This window comes from Poecile atricapillus, chromosome 1 (assembly GCF_030490865.1).
Source record: "Poecile atricapillus isolate bPoeAtr1 chromosome 1, bPoeAtr1.hap1, whole genome shotgun sequence".
Classification (NCBI taxonomy): domain Eukaryota; kingdom Metazoa; phylum Chordata; class Aves; order Passeriformes; family Paridae; genus Poecile; species Poecile atricapillus.
The window spans coordinates 144,369,797-144,390,614 of NC_081249.1; the positions used below are offsets into that span (position 1 = coordinate 144,369,797).

Consider the following 20,818-nt stretch of genomic DNA (forward strand, 5'->3'; position numbering starts at 1 on the left):
TGGTGGAAGTGGAGCTCACAAGTCTCATAAGATCACATTTTAAATTTATATACACTATTTTTTGATGCAAGTTGGTTTTAATACTTGACTATTATCAAGTGGAGGTGCTGCCTTTGGATAGGCTTTGTGGGCCTGCCTTTCAAGTTCTTTACACTAGGAAGTTTTTGAAGTTAAGACTGGGAGCAAAAGAGAGGGAAGCCTTTTTCAGAAAGTTAATTGTGAATCTTTAGTCTAGAGACAGGTACCTATTTCTGTGGCACTTGGTCTGTCAATATCAGAGGTATGGCCTTGACAGTTGCCTTTTTCTAAAGGAATAAATGGTCTTTTGGATGCCAGAAGCTACTCACTGGCAGTAAAATAATTAGACTGGAAGACTGAGCTACTCCTTTTATGTCAAGCTGTGTGTTGACCATAGGAGAAAGGCAGACTCCACATCCTAGCATTGCCACAAAAAGTCTCTTGGCAGAGCAGCAGGGGACCTCCACTGACTTCCTGTGGTTCTCCCCAGGCTGGCAAACAGAAATCAAACAGAAAATAAAAAGTAGAACATGGTTTTCTGCTGGTTTGGCCTTCTGGACAGGTAATTGCCATGCCAGGGCTGTCTGGAATGAGGGAAATGGCAGGGGGTGCCACTGGGCTGTGTAGGATGAGGAAGGAAGGAACTGTCCCTTCCAAGACAGGCTGCTGTAAAATCAGCTCAGCTGTGGTAAGGCTTCACACTGAGAGGCTTGATAAATGTCCTTGCAGAGCAAAAACATACCTGTTGGTGAAAGTAAGTTGCTGAATTGCTGCTGGAATATCTGCATAGCCAAGGTCAAGCAGTGTCTTTTAGGAAAGGGGGAATTACAGCCAGACTGAGCTAAAGCCCGCACTGAACAGTGTAATCACAGCATTCTAAATTGATGTTTGCTGACAGCATCAAGTAATTGGTGCTTTATCTAAATGGAACTACTTGAATGGCACATGTCTCTTCCACTTCCTCCTTCACAAAAGAATGCATTTTCTTTAGGAACTTAAACCTCTCCTAGTTTGGGAACTGCTGATATTAGCCAGAATCTCAGCAGCAGATGCAGTGAATTCTTTCTGCATCTTTTTGAGCTGCTTTAAAAAGATGTGTTTTGAAGTATTGTTAACAGGTCTGGAAGAGTAGATATCCTCCTGGCCTTCCCCACTCCTCTCCCTAACCCCCACATTTTTGTTCCAATATTAAGTTGAAACAAAACTAGTTCCTGTCTTTATTAGTGGATTTGTAACTGCATTTTTAATTGCATGTTCTTTCTTAAGAAAAATTCAATGGAGTTTTGTAAAAGCCATGTTTTCAGAGATTCTCGGTTTGCAAAGGAAGGGGACAATTTGGTGGTTTCTCATAATGTCTTAAAGTACTTGGGGTATATTATTAATAAGAGGGGAGAAAAGGACTGAGTTGTTCCAGAGATTGGGATATGAAATCTACTTTCTATGTCACTGTTTGAAGGCAGGCCAAATCTGAACTAACTGAAAGCTTGCACGGCTCATGTTAAGTGGTGGCACCTCAGCCCTGCTTCACCTGATGAATCAAGGTGCTTCTCTGTGTGGGGTTACTTATGACTCCTTCCCTAGCAGCCTGAGCCTTGAGCTCCATGAGACTTTGTGTCTCACCCTGCAGCCAAGCTCCTCAGGTCTGGTAAGGTGTGTGGTCAGGGTGGCGTGGGAAACCTGCTCCACCCCTGCCTTTTGTGCTCCACGTCCATATAAATGCAAGATGTTCGTCTTCAGGGCAGCTATTAAAGTCAGTAGTAATTATTACAATAGTAACTTCTTATGCTGTGTCCATGCCCCTAAGGCCTTAACCAAATATAACTTAGATGATGATAATTATAAACAGAAGACTGTGACCCAGTAAAATCCTTGAGTTTGGCATAGACAGCAATGCTGAGGAGGAATGTATGCATCAAATATATAATAAATAAAATTAAACTCTGCAAATGTAAAGGAAAGAGAATAATTTTGTGTCGGTCAAAATAGCCCCGGGGCTGACAACTGGTTTGTGCTCAGAGGTTGAGTCCTTTCATGCCACAAATCAGATTTTGTGCTGTGTAATCCCACTGCAGCCTTTTGCTTTGGGGTAATCGCTGAATTCTGATGCTTTCTCTGCCAGGGAGTGCTCCCCGAAACATTGTGTCATGTCCATTTGTCAACTGTCCTTCCCATTTTGTTCATTTTTTTTTTTGCTTTTATCAGCTTCTTACCACAGAGGCCTTTGTGTCTTCCAAGTAGCTCTTCCCAGTTGCATTTCTTTTGTTTTCCTAAAAATAGTGGGGATCTTTGCCTGAGGGGAAGTGTGGGGACATTTAGATAACTGTCTTTTGCAAGGGTCATTGGTATGCAGCAGGCTTCTGAATTACGTTTATGGTGTTCTGTCTCATGACTCCTGGCAAAGGATGCCTTTGACCACTAGCTGTGATTTCCAACTCAAGCACCCTAGGAAAAACTGACTATTCAGTTCCTAGGAATGCAAGGCTGGGACCAGGCTGAACCACCTACCACTGGATGAAGGCAACAAAGAGAATGTGTCAACCTGGAAACAGATTTCAGGAAGGAGCTGAGCTCTAGAGACAGTGGTATGTTGCTCTTACTGGGAGGATGGGAATCAGTGGTCAATGAGTGTGCATCCCAGCTTTTCACCAGTACTATCTGCTGCTTGCAGTCCTCTGTTTGCAATGCTCTGGCATAGAGAAAGTAATAAGTGGGTCAATAATTCCTTCTCTGTACACCAGCAGTATTTTTCTATGCCTATACTGAAAGTTGAATGGGGTTACTTTTGTACCTGGTGCTTCTCAGTGGATTTCTAGGAACCAGGGATCCAGTGTGAACCAGACCATCAGCATCTGTGTTATGGGTCTATTTGAACTGCACTCACATTTCATAGTACTGTTTTTTTTTTTCTTATATGCTCTAGGTGACTTTGGAGAAGGTGTTGGGCATAACCGTGTCAGGAGGCAGAGGATTAGCCTGTGACCCCAGAACTGGCCTCGTCGCTTATCCAGCAGGGTGAGTCCCTAACCACATTCCTCAAAGCTAAAACAAACCACTGGTGCATTAACATAAAGATTCAGGGTGTTTCCATTATCATCTTCTATAGGAAGCCTATTTACTGCTCTCTAAACACCGGAGGATGATGAGACAGAGCACTGTTAGTGTAATTGGCAAGGGAGAAGGGTTGCATTATCAAATTTAATGAGGTCCCTTTTTAATGGAACTGCTCTCATTCCTCTTGCTCTAAGCTGGGAGTTAAATACATTTTGTGGACTTCTCAGTATGTTCTGTAGTGTGATGAACATAAGCATGATTCAGTTAGATTCTCAATCCAATAAATACCTAATGGAGCAAATGATGCTTTCAGTGAATTGACAGAAGCCTTCTTGTAGACGCCCTGCGATTTATGACTTACCATGTGTAGTGGTTCTATGTGAACCTGCTTATATGTGGGTTCTTTGGAGTGAAACACATCTGTCAGTTGTAGTCCAAGTTCAAATAGAGGTATCCAGAAGGAGACATTGATGGAAAACAAAAGAGCGACCTATAGGGACATGGGTAAGGGCTGGAGAGGTCTGCTGCAATGCAGGAATCAATGAGTTTGGCTCTCCTTTGAGCTTGTTCTGCTGTCCAGCAAGCTAAAAGAGAAGACAAAGGGCACTATCTCCAAGTCATATTGCATGGACATACTCTTAAGATATGAAAGCTGGAATTAGAAGACAAGAGCTTCCACATCAATTGTAGATGATGTTTTCAAGGGTACAGTACGTGTGCTAGCAGCATTTAAAGATTCTGTGTTTGTGGCTAAAATGAGAGATGGAGTCAGTGAAAGTGGCTAGAAATTTTTGCCTGCCCTGTTGATACCCTAATTCACCAAATCACAGCATTGCTGTGGTTGGGGGAGCCTCTTGAGATCATCTAGTCTAACCCTCGTGCTCAAGCAGGGTCACCTCCAGCAGGTTGCCCAGGACTATGGCCAGGCAGCTTTTGACTGTCTCCAGAAATGGAGATGCCACCATCTCTGGGCACCATGTTCCAGTGTTTGACTACTCTCACAGTAATACAAACATGAAAATAAAGATTTATTTTTTTTTTTAATGTATTTTCCCTTTGTGTTCAAATGGAATTTAATATGTTTTAATTTTTGCTTATTGCCTCTTTTTCTGTCATCGGACAGTTAAATTATCTGTTAATCGGCAGACAATTGGAGGTCTATCAGTGTTCAACAGCATCTATTATGCTTGAACTCTTTGGAGCCAGGCGGATATATTCTGGTGTGTTTTGCCTCTTCCTGTGTATCTTTTCTGACACTGAATATGTTCACACTTGGAGTCAGCAAGGAGAGAGAGAAGAAAATGAGTGCAGTGAACAGGTATTTTGGGCTCTTGCATAGCTGAAGATAGGTTAGTTTTGTTAATAGCAATATCCTTTGATGAGCATGCCTGACATTGATTTAATCAAATGTGAGTACACCTGGGTTTTCTTTTGGCTAATTAAAAGGTTATGTGATTCCTTAGGGCTTTACAGGGGAATTCCTGTCCTTACTTGTTGGTGGTAACATTTCACAGCCTGGGCAGGAATATACTAGATGTGTGTTCTAAAAGTTTAAAGGCTTGTATGACATGCTGCTTTTGTGCCATGGCTGGTCTGTTTTGTGATACTGTTGTGATTTGATGCAGTCAAGACAGTCTAGAGCTAACAATGTAATCATCTTGTTAAGTTTGGGTTTTGTTGGCTTTTTTAGTTTGGTGTGGTTTTTTTTGGTTCCTCCCCACCCCCCGACTTCCAGTGACTGTCTCTTGATTTGAAAGAATCCTGGCCTTTCTGATACACTAGCTTAGTTTTATTTATTTATTTATTTGTTTGTTTGTTTGTTTGTTTTCTATTTAAATTACACAGACTCACAGAATAGGTAGGGCTGGAAGGGACCACACTGGGTCATTCAATGCAACCTCCCTGCTCAAGCAGGGTCATCCTAGTGCACATGGCATGGGATTACATCCAGATGGCTCTTGAATATCTCCAGTGAGGGAGACTCCACCGTCTCTCTAGGCAACCTGTTCAGTAAAGAACTGAACTGTCACCTGTACAGTAAAGGAGTTTTTCCTCATATTCTGGTGGAACTTCCTGTGCATCTGTTTCTCTACATTGCTTCTTGTCCTGTTGCTTGGCACCACCGAGCAGAACCTGGCTCCATCCTCTGACAGCTCCCTCAGATCCTGACAGACATCAATGAGGTCCCCTCTCAGGTGTCTCTTTTCAAGGCTGAACAGGCCCAGCTTCCTCAGCCCTTCTTCATAAGAAAAGCTCCAGCTGACCATGCATCCTCCTTGCCCTCCACTGGACCCACTCCAGAATCTCCCTGTCTCACTGTACTGAGCAGCCCAGAACTGGACACAGCACTCCAGCTGTGATTCACCAGGGCTGAGCAGAGGGGCAGGATCACCTCCCTGCACTTGCTGGCAATGCTCTTCCTGATGCACCCAGGACACCATTTGCCTTCTTGGTCACCAGGGCACTGCTGGCTCAGGGACACCTTGCTGTCCACCAGAACCCCCAGGTCCCTTCCAGCAGAGCTGCTCTCCAGCAGGTCACCCCCAGCCTGTGCTGGTGCCTGGGTTATTCCTCCCCAGTGCAGGACCCTGCATTTGTCTTTGCTGGATTTCAGACAGTTCTTCCCTTCCCATCTCTCCAGCCTGTTGAGGTCCCTCTGAAGGACTGCACAGCCCTCTGGGGCATCAGCCACTCCTCCCAGCTTTGTGTCATCAGTGAACTTGCTGAGGAGGCATTTGCCCCTTCATCCAAGGCACTGATTAACAGGTTAAACAACACTGGGCCCAGTACTGAACCTTGAGGGGCACTTCTGGTGACAGGGCTCCAACCAGACCCTGTGACAGTGATTATGACCATCTGGGTTCTGTTGCTTAGACAGAACTGTGCATTTACTGGACACCAAACTGCTTATATGAGTCTGATGTAGCAGACTGGGCGTGGCTCATGCACAGTTGTTTCATGACCTGTCCATGCAACTTGGTCATCCTCAACTCTACTCCAGTGATTTCCCCATCCCACTGCTCATGTGCGGAGGTTTTGCAATGCTGACATGCAGATGCTTTGCTCCTCCAGTCCTACCCCTAAAAGCTGAATTTACATAACTATGCTGTATTTTCCTAAGAACACTTTCAACATACCTAGATTGATTTGGCTGAGAACAAAACAGTTGCCCCAGGCATTGTGACTTCATCCACATCAGGTATACAAGCAACTATGTGAATGAGGACTTGTGCATAAGAAGCCTTGGCATTCTTTGAGCATAATCTTAATTTGGGTCTCTGGTTTGCCTAAAATAATTTTTTTTTTTTAAAAAGTGATTGTTTTTCTGAGTTTTCTCTTTCCTGGGGTTTCTGAATCTCCTGGGAAGTTTCTTAAACTGATGAAAGAAGCAATTCCCAATGCAACAAAGCTCATTCCAACTCCACTGTGGTGCCAAAAAGCTGAGTGTTACATTGTTTTTTCCTTTGCTTCCCAAAGGCTTTTGCCCCTATTATCCTTTCTCTTCTTTGAGCCTAATGAGGCTCCCTCTCTGGTAGTGTGAAACAGCAGCTGTGCTGATCCTGGTGTGTTTTTTGTGGGATGCTTGTGTTATAGGAGACCCTTTCTCCATGTCAGCAACAAAGGGCTAAAGGCACTGAGTGCTGCAGATATTCCAGGCTACCACTTTGATGTAAAGCTGTTGTCTTGGGAGATAAGGCAACGTAAGAGAGAAGATTGTATATTCTGCAAAGGTCTTGCATCTGCTGCCTGCATTCACCTGTTTTTATATTGTCAAGCAAAACAAAACCAAAGCTGCTTAATTGGATCTCTGTTTGGATTTTGCAGTGGGTAACAAAGTTGTTCTTGCTAGGGTAGTGAAGGGGGTATAGAAATATGCCAGATTTTTTACCTCTTGTGATAGGACCAATGTTCTGACCTTCTTTTGCTTCAATTCCCCTGCTTTGCATTTTTCCTGCTCTTCTCACTTAATTCTCTTTTGAGGTTTTTTTTTTTTTTTCAGTAGCTAGTTGAGACTCTGTTTCCTAGAAACAAGAAGAGAAACAAAACGAAGACAATCCTCTGAAGATGACTAATATTAAAAAAGAAAAAAAAGGGTGTGTGAAATGTCTATCATTTAAATTTTAGACCAGCTGCTAAGATAGCTTTAATCACCTTATCTGGATTTGGTGTTTTGTTTACTCTTGTTTTTTAAGCCTTGTACGTTGGTGTGACTGATTGATTTTATTTCTCATTGTTCTTTTCTTGGCTCTCAGCTGATCCTGATAGATAGGTTGGGAACCTGATCTTCAGGTGAGACACTTGCCTGCTTGAGGAAGAAGTTTGTGCTTTTTCTTCTGAGGAGCAGCAATGTAGCACTTCATGCCTTTAGTGTGCAATGTCTTTTAAACACTATGCTCTGGTAGGCTTAAGCATCCCTCCAGCTCTGCTCATCAATTTGGAGTCACCCTGATAGATTTGAGGGAATTCTGACATTAGTGTTCCTTGCTGGGAAGACTGGTATTTGATACACAGTACATATGCTGAGTTGATCAATCTCAACCTGCATATTCTTTTATTCTTTCCCCCTTTCAGCTCTTGCATAGTTCTTTATGTACAGCAACTCCTGCTAGAGGCAGATATGGGTTTAATATAAAGAATTCTCTCTGAGACATAGTAAAATGAGTTTCTCTGGCTTTCTCTCAGAAATTACTGTAGGCAGACACAGGGCCCTGGCTAGCTCTGTGTGTGTGCACAGTACATTTGCTGAACACATGATTTGGATGGCCCTGTATTCTGTCCCATTTCAGAATGAATCATCCTCATTTGTAGATAGGAAGGGAGGGACAACAGAAGATGGATGATCAAAGTTAAAATTAAGATAGTGAGTCTTTTTTCCTGCTACTTTTTGCTGCATGATCTGGTTGAAGAGTTAGACTTGTTCCTTCTTCAGCTTTATCACCTTGGGGTTTTTGTTTGGTTTTTTTTGAGATAGGACCAGTAATGTTCCTAAATAAATAATTGTATCCGTGCTCAAATCAGAAAACTGCACAGTTGTCTGGGTCAAATTTTATTTTACTGCAGTTGTGCTGTGCATGCTGCATGTCAGTGCAGCAGCCTCTCGTGTGCTGACCTGCACTGCAGCAACATCCAGCCACAGTCTCGTTTCTTTTCACTGTCTTCCCCTGTTGCACCTCTCATCCTCAGCTGACTTGCAGTATGGAGTGGAAGCCACTTTGTCAGCCCTTTTGAGTCATACCCCTCCTGGTTGTCAGGTCCTGCACTGACAGGCAGTAATGATGGTCTCCATCACTACAAAGGGAGGAAGGGGATGAACAGGAAATGAGTGAACTGGTTTTAATCCATCGAGGAGCCTGCTCAACACATGTGTAGCTGTCTCACATAGCTGAGTGGTAAATCCCTCTGGAAGCTGAAAGAATGAAGATTTTTTCTTTTCCAGAAGTGATTGTTGGTTTGCTCTCAAATACCTTTTTCCACTTCCAGTAGATAGGCTGTAAGGCTGAGTGGTTTCCAGCCCATCCACATGTGGAGTCTCTTGAAAAGTTTTAGTCATAATTTGCCATCATTATATAGACAGATTACTGCACAAGGTAATAAATTATCAGCTTAGAACAATTTCTCTTTACCTTAAACTATATATAACCCACGATGGAAGGGTAACATTAGAATAAACATTGCGTAACTTGAGCAGATGCTCAAGGAGCTCTTGCTCCTTTCTTTCTTGAAGTGGAAGGTTTTGGTCAGTGAGGTGCAGTAACAAATTGTGAGAGGCAAATCTAACAGGTGACTGATGGTGAATGAGGCAAAATGCTGTTCTGAATCTTTCCAAGACTTTTGACCATTTTGACTAAGTTAGAATTAGTGGTGACATGGACAATGACATCCTAATTTGTAAGATAACAAGTATTTCTGCCTTATTTCAGTACCTGTTTTTATTAACTAATTGATCACATTGTCTGGGGGCCACAATGGTAGTTGCCTTTAGAAAACTCTAGGTGCACAAAAGGAATCCACTTCCTTACAGAGCCAGTACATGGTACATGTGCAGTTTGAGCAAAGCTCTACTGCTCTGTGCAGGTATAGTTCTTCACTAATTTTTGCTTAGCATAAACACTAATGCTATTGGGCTGTATCCCAAATGCAGCCTGAATTGGTACAGGGATTTTGAAATACTTGAGCTGCTGGTGCTGCCTCCTTCAAGTTTATGTACCCAAAGCTGAAGGATAAGTTCTGTGCTTTCTTTTTATGTTCTTTTGTAAAGGAGAATCCTGTGGTGTTGTAAAAATGTAGAAACCTACCATAAAATGAAGAAAAGTTCTTGTGTGTGGTTCAAAGCAGATTTCAGCATCTTTGGTCACATCAGAGGCAGCTTGCTTTGTCCTTTTTGAAACAGGACAGTTGCCTTTCAAAAGTTAGACCTCTTTTCCCCTTCACTTTACCCAAGAATCTGGAGTGTTGTTAATACATTTCTTCTGTGAGGCTACTGTGCTTAATGTGCCACCTGGGGAGATATTCCAGCTGGCACAATTGTGGTGATGGGCTCAGGGATGAAGATAAGAAAATCCTCTTGAGTGAGATCGTTAAACATAATTAGAATCTGTACTGCAGAATGGTTTGAGTTGGGCCATTACAACCAAACTGAGAAAAACTTTCTGTATCAAAAGGAAACAACGCTGGGTTTCAAAAAGACTCGTCCAAAAAGACAATAAAAAGTAGCCAAGCCCTTCCCTTTCCTTCCCCAACAGTAGCAGATTTCTCAGAAAGAAGCAGGGATACTTTGTGTCTCAAAGCTCCCTGTCTTAAATACCCCCTAGACAGAAAGAAATGTATCTGCACTTGAAGACCTGAGGTGTAAAATACTTCCTTTCCCTACTAGCCTTTAATAATGTAGATTAGGAGGAAAGGGTGTAGCTGAAGAAGTAGATGTAGAAAAGAAGGGTGGGCTAAAGAAGGCTGATGCAGTCCTAGTTTCTGGAAAGAGAGTGAAGCCTGCACTTGGGACAAAAGGATGGAGATACCCTTTGCAATGCTGCTTTCTTCTCAGGCCAAATAATTGTAATTGATATTTTAATTTGCGTAGGTGGATTTAAGGGGGCTATGGCTTCTCCTCTGCTCTTCTGCAGTTGACCCATGACATTCACAGATAACAGTAATGCAGTCTGGAGCAAGTGCCCTCTTCAAGTCTAGGTAGCAGCTGGATCCAATTCTGAATCTCCATCATTGTACTTCGGACAGAAAAGGTCCTGCCTGCTGGAGTAGGGGTAGCCTTTCTTATGTTGAGCTCTTTCCACATGTCCTTAACAGCTACACAGAATTTCTACATTGTTTTTTTCTTGGTCTCCCCTTTTGTGAATACTGGAGACTCTTTCACATTGAATCCATGTCTGTACCTAAAAAGTAGAATTATTTGCTGAACAGTTGTGTATTGATCAGTTCAGCTGTAACCTTGTTTGGTTTGGCAAAAGAGAAGATGAATAAGCAAACAAAAGAGTACTAGCAATCACCCAGAGCTGTAGGCAAACTTCCCTGGTTTAAGTCTTTAACAGAACTGGAATCAAGCCTGTTAAATTGACTTCCAGGCAGTTTTCCTTCATGTATGTGTGTGGCTGCTTTTGATCTCTTGTCTAATTAATTAATATTCTTTACCTTTGACAACCAGTGGAGGACATAACATTTGGTATAATCTTAAATAGTGAGGTAGCTGTGAAGCTTCAGACCTGCAGCAAACCTGTTGCCCAGCAGAAAAGGGAGAAAAATAGGACAAAACCTCAAAATAGCTGGGCAGAAAAGCTTCTTATAAAACCAGAGGGAGGCTGTGGCAAGTCTGCCAAAAGTGCTGCAGCATACATTGAAGACTGCAGCACTGGGCTGCTGTCAGACAGCTAGAGGGAATGTGTTGGGAGCTGTGTCCCTGAGTCTGAGAGCTCAGCTGCTGGATGGGGTGTTGGTTAATGCCATCTTTGCCAGCTGCGGAGTAGCTCTTGTAGTGGATAGTGGGAATCTTGTGGAATGCTTGGCTTCAGACCTGGTGTGACTACTATGTTGTGTCACTCTTGGTATTGAAAGAGGAGTCAGGGCAGTGCTGATGTTTGGTATTGCCAGGTCCCTGTGATACAAGCTGCCTGTCCTCCTGTACCCAGAGCTGCTGGGTACTGGTCCCGAGCGCCATACGCTAATCCAGCCTTCAGGTTACAAGGGAGTGGGTTACTGTTCTGCAGCCAGCCGCTACAGCTTGGGACAAATAGAGATGTAATGTGATGCTTTATCCTACAGTTACTATTTGAGGATCTGGCATCAGCAATAGGTCTGGTATGGCAACTTCCTTCAAGCCTCCAGGTACTGAGGTATCTGTTTATTCCCCGTCTTTCAAGAGAAGCCATGTGATATGAGCCTTTTGTCCCAAAAATTCCTTTGTGTACTCCACTCTATCTGGGATCAGCCTGTGCTCATGCATGCTTTTGTAATACCTCCTTTCTGTCAGGCACCTGGAAAAGGGCTGGACTTTGCAGCTGAGCTCAGTGTAGGAGCATGTTGCTGCATCCCCATTTGGCTACAGGACTCCCTGTCCCAGAAGGAGCACAGTCTGTGCCTCCTCATGCAGCCCTTCCAGTGCCAAGACCTGTGACAGGCAGTACCCAGTTTCTACACTCAGGGGTGAATCAAAGTTGAAGTCTGGTGGCCCTTGGTAAAAGTTTGCTGTTGTTTATAAAAACAAAACAACACAAGCCAGAAACCTCAACCAACCCAAACCAAATCCCCAAAAGCCACAACAGGAAGCCTTGACTTGTTTAGACTACTAAATGGTTTTTAATATCTAGATTGAATTAAGAATTTTTCAAGGGAATGGTCCAACTGAAATGAAACATTTTGGGATGTGTTTCACAAATTTGTTCACAGGAAATCTGTAGAGAAAGGGACTATGAGTGGAGGCAGATGCCTTTCCCCATTAAGAGCAGCCTGAGGATCTCCTTAGGATGTGGGAACCCATCATGCTTTGAGTTGAGCAGAAAACTGAGTTCAGTTCAGAGGTGAGCTCCATTCTTCCTTCCCATTCTCACCTTCAAATTTGCAGGGTTGGGTCCAGGAAAGTCACAGGATCATAGAATTTAAGTTTGAAAGGGACCTTTAGAGGTCATCTAGTCCAACCCACCCTGCAGTGAACAGTGAACAGCTAAACCAGTTTGCTCATCTATCATCCCTCTGGACAACCTGTTCCAGTGCTTTACCACATTACTTTTTGTTGTTAAAAAAATTCTAATTTGAATCTATTCTCTTTTAGCTTAAATCCATTCCCCCCATTTCCTACTACAACAGGCCCTACTAAAAAGTTTGTCCCCATCTTTCTTGTAAGTCGCTGTTAAGTATTGAAAAGCCACAGTAAGGTCTCCTGGAGTCTTTTCTTCTCCAGGCTCAGCTCTCAGCCTGTCCTTATATGAGAGGTGTTCCAGTCCTCTGGTCATTTTTGTGTTTCTTCTCTGGACCTACCCTAACAGGTCCATGCCTTTTCTTTCCTGAGGATTCTACACTTGGATGCAGTACACCAGGTGGGGTCTCACCAGAAGTATGTTGTTCTGTATTCTTTTATGATGCTCTATATTTGGAATGATACTGAGGGTTTGTCCAAAGGACAGAAAGACTTTTCTGAAAAAAATCCAGCAATAGGGATCAACAGTGTATTGGTAGGCATGGGGAACAGACTTATTTTCTTTATATTTTTAGTCTTTTGCAGGACTAGATGGTAAAGAAAATTACTTTGTTTCTCTCAGCTTGCACCTTTTCCTAAAAATACAAGTTAATAGTGTTCTATTTTCTCCCTTATAGATAATAGGAGTTGGGTATTAAATAATTACTATATTAAAGAAAAGAAAAAAAAAGGGATAATGTGAAAGGTTCTGTGTTGTACACCAATCCTTACCTGTCCTGGTTTGGACACTCTTCTCCCAAGACCACACACAAACCTTCCCTCAAGATGGTAAAGCCCACAAACACACGCTGTGCTGCCTTTCAGAGCCTCTGCAGTATGATGCTCCTGCTCAAAGTCCCACAGCTGGTTCCACGAATGGGGCATGAGCTCAGCTGATGCTGTGGTATGTGCTCACACAGAAAGTTAAGGATGTGACTGTGGCAAAAACCACCAGATGCTACTGGCTCCACTCCTTCTGTGTCCTTGTTTACACTGTTCCAGGTGCTGAGCAAGCCTGGTTCTTACAGAAAGAGGAAAGCAAAACAGGGCAGCAGTGGAAAGAAATGCTCTCAGAATGGTTTGTAGAAGGAAATGGGATGGAGTTCATGTAAGCATCTCTTCAGTGGAATATTTTACATTTCCCTATCCCCCCTTTTTTTTTTGTTTTGAACATCAGAATGCTTTTACATGCAAATTCTTTGATTACTAATTACCTTTGGACTCTGACCCTCCAGTACCACGGCATGACACACAATTGTGTTAACTGTAAGGATCTTTTCAGCTTAACTGATGGTGAAGTTTGGGATAGTTTTTAGTGCAAGAATGAATTGCAGGACCCTTATTATGTGCTGAAGAAGGCTACTTGCTTGCACTGTGTAGGCAGTGTACATGTGCTCTTCCCACCAGTGATGGAAAATCGTGGAGAGGGGTTTCATTCTGTACGTGATGCTGCAGTGGTGTGAATGAGCTGTAAATGAAGTTGGGCACTGTGGGTGGGGCAAGTAGTTAGGAAGCTTCTGGCCCACACTGTCTCACACAACTGGTGTGGCAGGTCCAGGCACTGCCTGTGCAATGTTTCTTAGGGGGCCAAAAGTATTAGTTGAGTCCTCAGGAGCATTCATGTTAGTGTGGATTCTTGCTGTTGCCAAAAATGTTAGTGATGAAGAAAGTGAGAGCAGGGAAATGGGAATGCTTTTATCTTTGCAAGGCTGCAATGAAAATTCTTGTCACAGCAAAAGCACTTAACTGACCTTGAAATTTCCCTGTGCTGGATTCCCCAGGCTATGAGCAAGGAAAGGTAGGGCTTTTTGGAGGAGTCCTGCAAGTTTGTTGCTGTTTGGGATGCCTGACAAACCATATTAAGGAAAACTACATAGTACATGCTTCTTACTGCTGCCATCCTAGTTCCAGGGCAAATATTCCAGTTCCCTCAAAAAGAAAGTGCCATCATGCCTTCACAAAAGCTACAGGAGTTGCTGTTTCAATGATTATATTGTTCGTATCTGATTTTAACCTGCCTTAAGAGATCCCCTGGCTGTCCTCAATCCTTGAGTGTGTCAATTGGATTTTTAAATTGGGAGGCAAGCTGGTAATAATCCCATGTAGTTGGCTGGTTTGTTCCTTTGTGCTTTGATCTCATTAACCAGTATGTGAACTAAAAGAAAGTTGCTATTTAAAAGAAAAGAAGTGGGGGAGGAGGAGGCTGGGAAAGCAGTCCCATGGTGAGGGTCATAAACTTGCAGTTTATGTGCAAAGAAATGGAAGCAAGAGAATAAGCATGACTGCTTTATTTAATAACAGAGCTAAACACTCAGGTACAGCTCTGCAAGTGGGAAGCTTTGACAGGTTTGGAAAGATATTGGATGCTAGTAAAATAGAGGAGTGTTGCAAAGCTCTCAGTACCTCAGCTGTTTTGGAGCATGTAGGCCTTTTCTCAACTTGAAGCTCTGCAACCTGCTGGGGTTTGCACATTAGCTGAGAAAGGAGGGGGATGGCAGGGAGCACGGGTGCCCAAAAGCCTGTGTACCTGCAGGTAGCAGCCTGCTTTCTGCTCTACCTGCTCTGGATCTCTCCAGTTACACCTCCTAGCAACCAGTGCCTTGGTGCAGCAACACCATTGGCCTGTGAGCCAAGTCCTGAGCTTGCATAAGAACAAGGGGGGGGGAGTGGGGACTGAATAGCAAAGTCTGGGATGAAAATGAGATACCAGCTGCCTCAGCTAAGCCCCACCCTCTCTAAGAATCTCAAAACAGGCACTGTGTCTCCTGGCAACCTTGACACAAATCACAGAGTTTAACTTAAAAGAAGTACATACAGTCCAAAGGACATATTCCATCACCAGGTGTGAACAACAGGGAGTCACTCCTTCTTCTCTTTCTGGAAGACCTGGCACTGCAGATGGTCTTGGGTTTCACTCAGTGTCAGAAGGCAATGAGTTAAAGGTGGTAGAGCATTGTGTTAGGATGGCTAAGAAGTGCCTAGAAATGGTGTGTTTTGTTTATTGTAAGCATGCCCTGACTATTGCTTAGGAACCAGATGTAGGACTTGGCCCCCTCCCTGCTGCACTGGAAGATATGCCCTGCAACACATGCACACATCAGCCTGTTGTGCACCTGAATCTGGTTCTTTCAGCTGGCAGCCAAGGACTGACAGAGCTGATACCAGCCAATTTCTTCTTACCTTTGGGTCAGTTGTTACGCCTCTGCAATGCTGACTTATTACTTTTTAGGAAGTACTCTTAGTCTTGGACTCTAACCTGGCAACATTGCCCTGTGACAGGAGATAAAGTTTTATACAAGACAGCAAAACTGAGTTTTACCACAATTGCTTCTCTTTCCAGGAAAGCTGTCTTTTCAGATTTCCTGACAACTGATGCTCATTAACTACTCTGAAGAAAAATTTCAATGCATTTAAAATACTATGCTGAGATAAAGCACAAGTAAATGTTCATCCTTTGTTGAAGGCAGAGCTGTCACAAGTCTTCTAAAAAGATAACATGGGCAGAATTGAACTTTGCCAATCTGGCAATGTCTGAGCTGTTCCTTCTGTGAGAAGTGGCAAACTAGGAGAGGGAGCTGGCATGAGCTGTGGATATTTGGGCCTGGGAGCTGCAGCAGGCTTCCTGTGCATTGTGGTGTGGACAGTTGTGGGGAGAAGCAGGCCCCTCCTGCCTCTTCCTTCAGCATCTGCCAGCCTGACCTTGTAGGGTGCTGAATAGGCAAGGCTGGCAGGAGGCTTTAGTGCCTTTTTGTAGATCTGGCAGCCTGCTGCCCAAGGCAACTGTGAGCTTTGCCCATGCTTACAGGAGTGGAAAACAACTGGCTATTTGAGCAAGTGATTCTTTAACTTCATGCTTTCCAAGAAGCATTTTTTTTTTCTGTGTGTGTGTTTGGTGTGAGGTTTTTTGTTTGTTGTGCTGGGTTTTTGTTTGGTTGGGTGGGTTTTTTTGGTTTTTTTTCTGTTTGACACTCTTGCAGAGATATGGCCTGGATTATGCTTACTGAAGCATTCAAGGGGAAAAGCTGCTCCAGTTCCTTTGCCGCAGTGAGGGCTTTTGCTGCCTGCTCTGGAATGCAGGAGAGATCAATAATGAGTCAATGAACCCTGGAGGGATCTGCCCAGTACTTTACCCCATGTGTGACCATTAAGGGAGGTGGTGGTGGCAGGGGGCTGGCAGACAGGGTTTAATTTCATTGTTTTTTTGTTTTGCTCCTTTGAATGATGCCATTTTAATATTATACACTTTGTGCTCATGGTAAAACAGTTAAAGCCCTGTGGCATCAGCCATGAGCTGTCATGTTGGTCTGTCCCAGGTGATTAGTTTGATGTATGGATCTTTCTCCCTGCTCTTGAGTTGCTCAGGCACAATGAAGGAATATTCGGGCTGTGCATGCTGCTGGAAATAGAGGTGTTGGCCAAATGCTTGAAAGCAGGTTATATTTTTCCTTTGGGACTTGGTTTTAAAGGAAGACACATATTCAGCTTTTCAGGCTTCATGGCATGGTGTCAACTGCTCTTGCAGAGAAGTTGGCGCAAACCTGAAGTGTAGAGCCAGATTTCTCTGTGTAATCCCAGCTGGGTCTGCAAATCTCTGCAAGGAGCTGCTTGATCCCAGGAGGGTACCTTCAGAGAGCTCCCATCTTCTCTTGTTATACCATTGGGCTCGAAAGCTGAATTTGCTCAGCACTTGATGGCAGATTTGATTATTCTGGAGTAATTTTATTGTAAACTTTGCTTCTCTATCTTTTCCTTGCCTTTCCCTCTAAACTGCTCCTTGCCTGTTTTTAAAATTTTAATTTTTTTTTCTTGAACTTGTTTTTCATTGCTTTCTTTTCCCCTGTATGTGTGTCTTTTCTCTGAGGTGTTTGCCTTGGGCTTTGTCTTTCATGGGCAAAAAGGAAGCATCCCTTACATATGGGCTGTGTATGTGCATAAATAAAGAAAGCAGGAATTTACTGTTGGTATAACTGAATTCACAACACTCTTATTCAAGAATCATTTTACTTTACCACTAATTATGACAGAAAAAGAAGGGTTAATAATGCATTAGGGTAATTCTATATAAAAATGTCTCAATAATTGTGATAATGCAATTAAAACTGCAATGTATTTCTTTGTTTCTGTTTGGTTTTTCTGATGTTATGCTCACCCTTATGCTGCTCCTCTGGATCTTAAAGTCAGTTGTTGAGGGTAAACCTTCATCTTTGTAGCCCTTCTCTGGGAAGAGTACGATGTGAGTTTTACTGGATTCTTCCTTAATCCAACTCCAGGGTTCCTCTGGGTAATTTTTTATATGTTTGCTAATACACTTGCACATGTCACACTTGTACAACGCCACAATGCTTCCAGAATTCACTATATAGTGTGTCTTTAATGCATGTTGGATAATTTTTCTTTGTTTTATTTTCCACCCCTAAAAGCTGGTTTTTTTCAGCTCCAGGTCTGAATTTTTTTTAACAGACAGTGGGTGAATTGTTTGCAGCAGTTTGGTCTCCAATGGCAAGCATGTGCCTCCTCTCTTTATCATCCCATTCCTCTACTCCTCTGTACTGTGTCCTGTTTCTCCACTTCTCAAGGTCTCTGCTCTCCTACCATGTCTGCATTTTTCTCCACTATGCAGTCATTAGTTGTAAATATCTCAGTCTACATAAAATAGCTGTTGGTTAATGTAGTTTATATAAAACTATGGTTGTACTCCACAAAAGATAAACAGAATTAAAACAAATCATCAATAGACACCTGGTCAGTTAGAGAAATTGCTGTCACAGCTCAACCAAGTAAAGCAGAGCCACAAGCAGGTCAAGAAAAGTTCAGAGCATGCAAACCCAGGAAGCCCAAGGCCTTTGAGACTTAGTGAAAAGCTTGTGGCCTGTTGCTGAAAATGGCAAATCTGGGGCTGTCAGCCAGATACTGATTGAAGAGGGACTGGATTTTGAGGGCCTGCGGAGGGGTGGAGCACAACTGGGGAGCAAGAGATCCCCAAAGCAGGTGTCTTGGCTGGTCTGTGAGGACAGATAATTGTTCTTTTCTCCTTGTTGATCTGCCTGGGACAGCTGTAATTTTGGGAGATCTCAGCATATGGAAACAGGTCCTTTCCCAAGAATTAACATAGTATGCTGTGATTCTGTAGTGTTCATCCTGGAAAAAGTTGCATCCTCTGTCTTGCATGTGAAGCTCTTCTGGTTTTGAGCCATGTTCTGGCTGCTTGTTTCAGCTCTCTTGGTCACGCCAGCCTGGAACCAGCCAGGTGCTGCTCAAGGCTCCATTTCCTAGTGCTTCTCAGACTTTGTCTGTCTGATCAGCACATATTCTGGTCATTAACTATCTCAGTGATCCTTTTGTTCCTCCAGCCTACCTATCATCAGTTGCCCATTGCTCTAACCCCTGGGGCTGCTGCTCATCTACAGTATTCCATGGGTGTTTGCCAAGAATGCTGAAATGAAACCCAGCTCTGCAGCTCCTAGCTCTGTTGATTTGATACTTCATGTAGGTGTATTGCTGGCATTGCTTCCCTGCCCCGAGGGAAGTGAGTGGTTTTGGAGAGGGAGGGAGAAATGTGCGCTCTCTATGTGCGTGTAAATGTTATTGTCAGCCACGAGACATATGTATGCATGTGTCTGTGTATATACCTACATATACATGTATGTGTGTGTGTCTGTACAGGCATTTGTCATCAGTGCCCTGTCTCTTTTGAAGCTTGTCAGATGTGCAGACTGACAGACACTTCAGTCTGCATAAGTACAGCTGCTGCTTTGCTTGGCTTCATTTTTCTACCTACCTTTGCTACAGGCTGGAGGACAGGTGAAATATTCTGCAATGCAGCAGAGATGGTCTGTCCCTGGTTTTGCTAGGACAGGGTTTTATTCCTGGTTTCTCATTCATGAGGTTTTTTGTTTTTTTTTTCCCCTCTCCTGGCTTTGACGTGTTGAAGGGAATGGGGTTGTTTTGAAGGTGAAGTTCCTGCTGAATCACTGGTGACTAGGTAGCCCTGAGCCATAACAATTAACTGGAAACATTTTCATCTTCCTTGCAACTGTAATGATTGCCAGTTAGTAAGCTGGCTTAAATTTCATGGTTTTCCTCTGAGGCCTTTTTTCCCCTCTGCTTTCCCTGCATGCACTTCTTGCCCAAGTCTTTCACAATCTATGTCTGGCTTAGCTCTTTGCCTCCCAGAAAAGGTGCCTCTTTATTGCGCAGCTCTGTAAAAAGCCATCATTCTCCTGAGGGCACTATTGCCATGTCTCTGGCTCCAGTGTGGCTCTTCTGGAATTGTGTACAACTGATCCTGTGGGACATGGGACCTAGGCTGTCTTTCCCCTCTGCATCCATTTATGTGAAGTGTTTTCCTGAGTCATCATCCTGCCTTATATTTTCCCAGTGTCAGAAAGGTTGCCAATTTTAAAAATCCTCCTCTTCTTCTTCTGTTCTGCCTCCTTAAAAATAGACCTTGAAATAGCATGAAAACCTCCAGTGGTAGGTTAAGGATTTTCCACATGAAATAGCTGCAGGGGGTTGAGGGTATGTTGCAGCGAAATCAGCTGGACTTTCTAGAAATCACTGTAGCCAGCCCATGTGGACAGGCAGCACCTTCACTCTAGGAGAAGGCAGGAAGGAAAACTGCAGTTTCTCTTCTGTGGTCCTGATAAAGCTGAAACTTTAGTGGTTCCTTGTGGATGCAAGATGAGAGGCCTTGATTGATGTTACAGTCACAATCTCTGCTTGTTATTGGATCTTTTTATCTGTTCACGTGTTGAGGGTTTTTCTGTTCTCAGCCATCTGTAGTTTGAGGTTAGAGACACAGCTGGTTGCTTTAAGGATGTAGTCTGGCAGGTGTAAAGGGGCTGCTGAGAGCAGGCAGTGGAAGCTGTCAGCTGTGTGTGGCAGGAGTTTGCGTTGGCCCTCTGCAGGCAGGGCAGGAACTGAGGAGAAGCTTTCTGGGCACTCAGCCCTGTCCCCTCATCTGCAGCAGGGCCTGTTCAGGTAGACAGGCACAAACCACATTGGCAGCAGAAGATCATGGGGATGGTAGCATCCCTGCCAGATGACTGGGAGAGAAAGGTACCTGTTTTCCTGGACGTCATCAGGTCACATAGGTATTGATGGAGATTTTGCAGAACCCTCAGCTTTGAGGGTCATTTAGTGTAATGGACAAGGTGAATTCAGTAGGCTGAAATGGTGGTGAGAACAGAGGCTGCCCTTGTCTATTTGGGGAGTATCCCTATAAATCCTTGTCAGTTCAGCTCTGCTGCAATTTCCTCTGCTGCTTTCTCTCCTCTAGGTGTGGGTGCACACTGTTTTAAGATATCTCTGAAAGCCAGATTTCTGGAGGCTGAAAAGAGTCTGGACAAGTATCATAAAATATGCCCTGTTCTTCCCTAGGACTGGACTCTTGGAGGCAAGAAATTGGGCTTTAGTTTGTCACGGTTCTTCCTGTGGTTTTTGGAGCAGAGCCTATTGTGTGATGTGTTTGAGCTCCCACTCCTGCAGATTTGGGGTGCTATGCAGACTTTTAAATAGAGCAAGTCTGTCCCTGGTTGGCAATCAGAAATTCTATGCTATTAGTTTAGT

At 43.5% G+C, this 20,818-nt stretch overlaps 1 protein-coding gene across 6 annotated transcripts in view; it reads left to right on the forward strand.

Moving 5' to 3' along the window:
- Positions 1 to 20,818, forward strand: part of MAPKBP1 (mitogen-activated protein kinase binding protein 1) — a 99,757-nt gene that overhangs the window by 25,480 nt on the left and 53,459 nt on the right. For all 6 annotated transcript variants that reach the window (XM_058839098.1, XM_058839139.1, XM_058839088.1 and 3 more), the window contains one exon: positions 2,939 to 3,030. In XM_058839098.1, the coding sequence (XP_058695081.1) occupies positions 2,939 to 3,030 (92 nt within the window). The remainder of the gene's footprint in view (positions 1 to 2,938; positions 3,031 to 20,818) is intronic.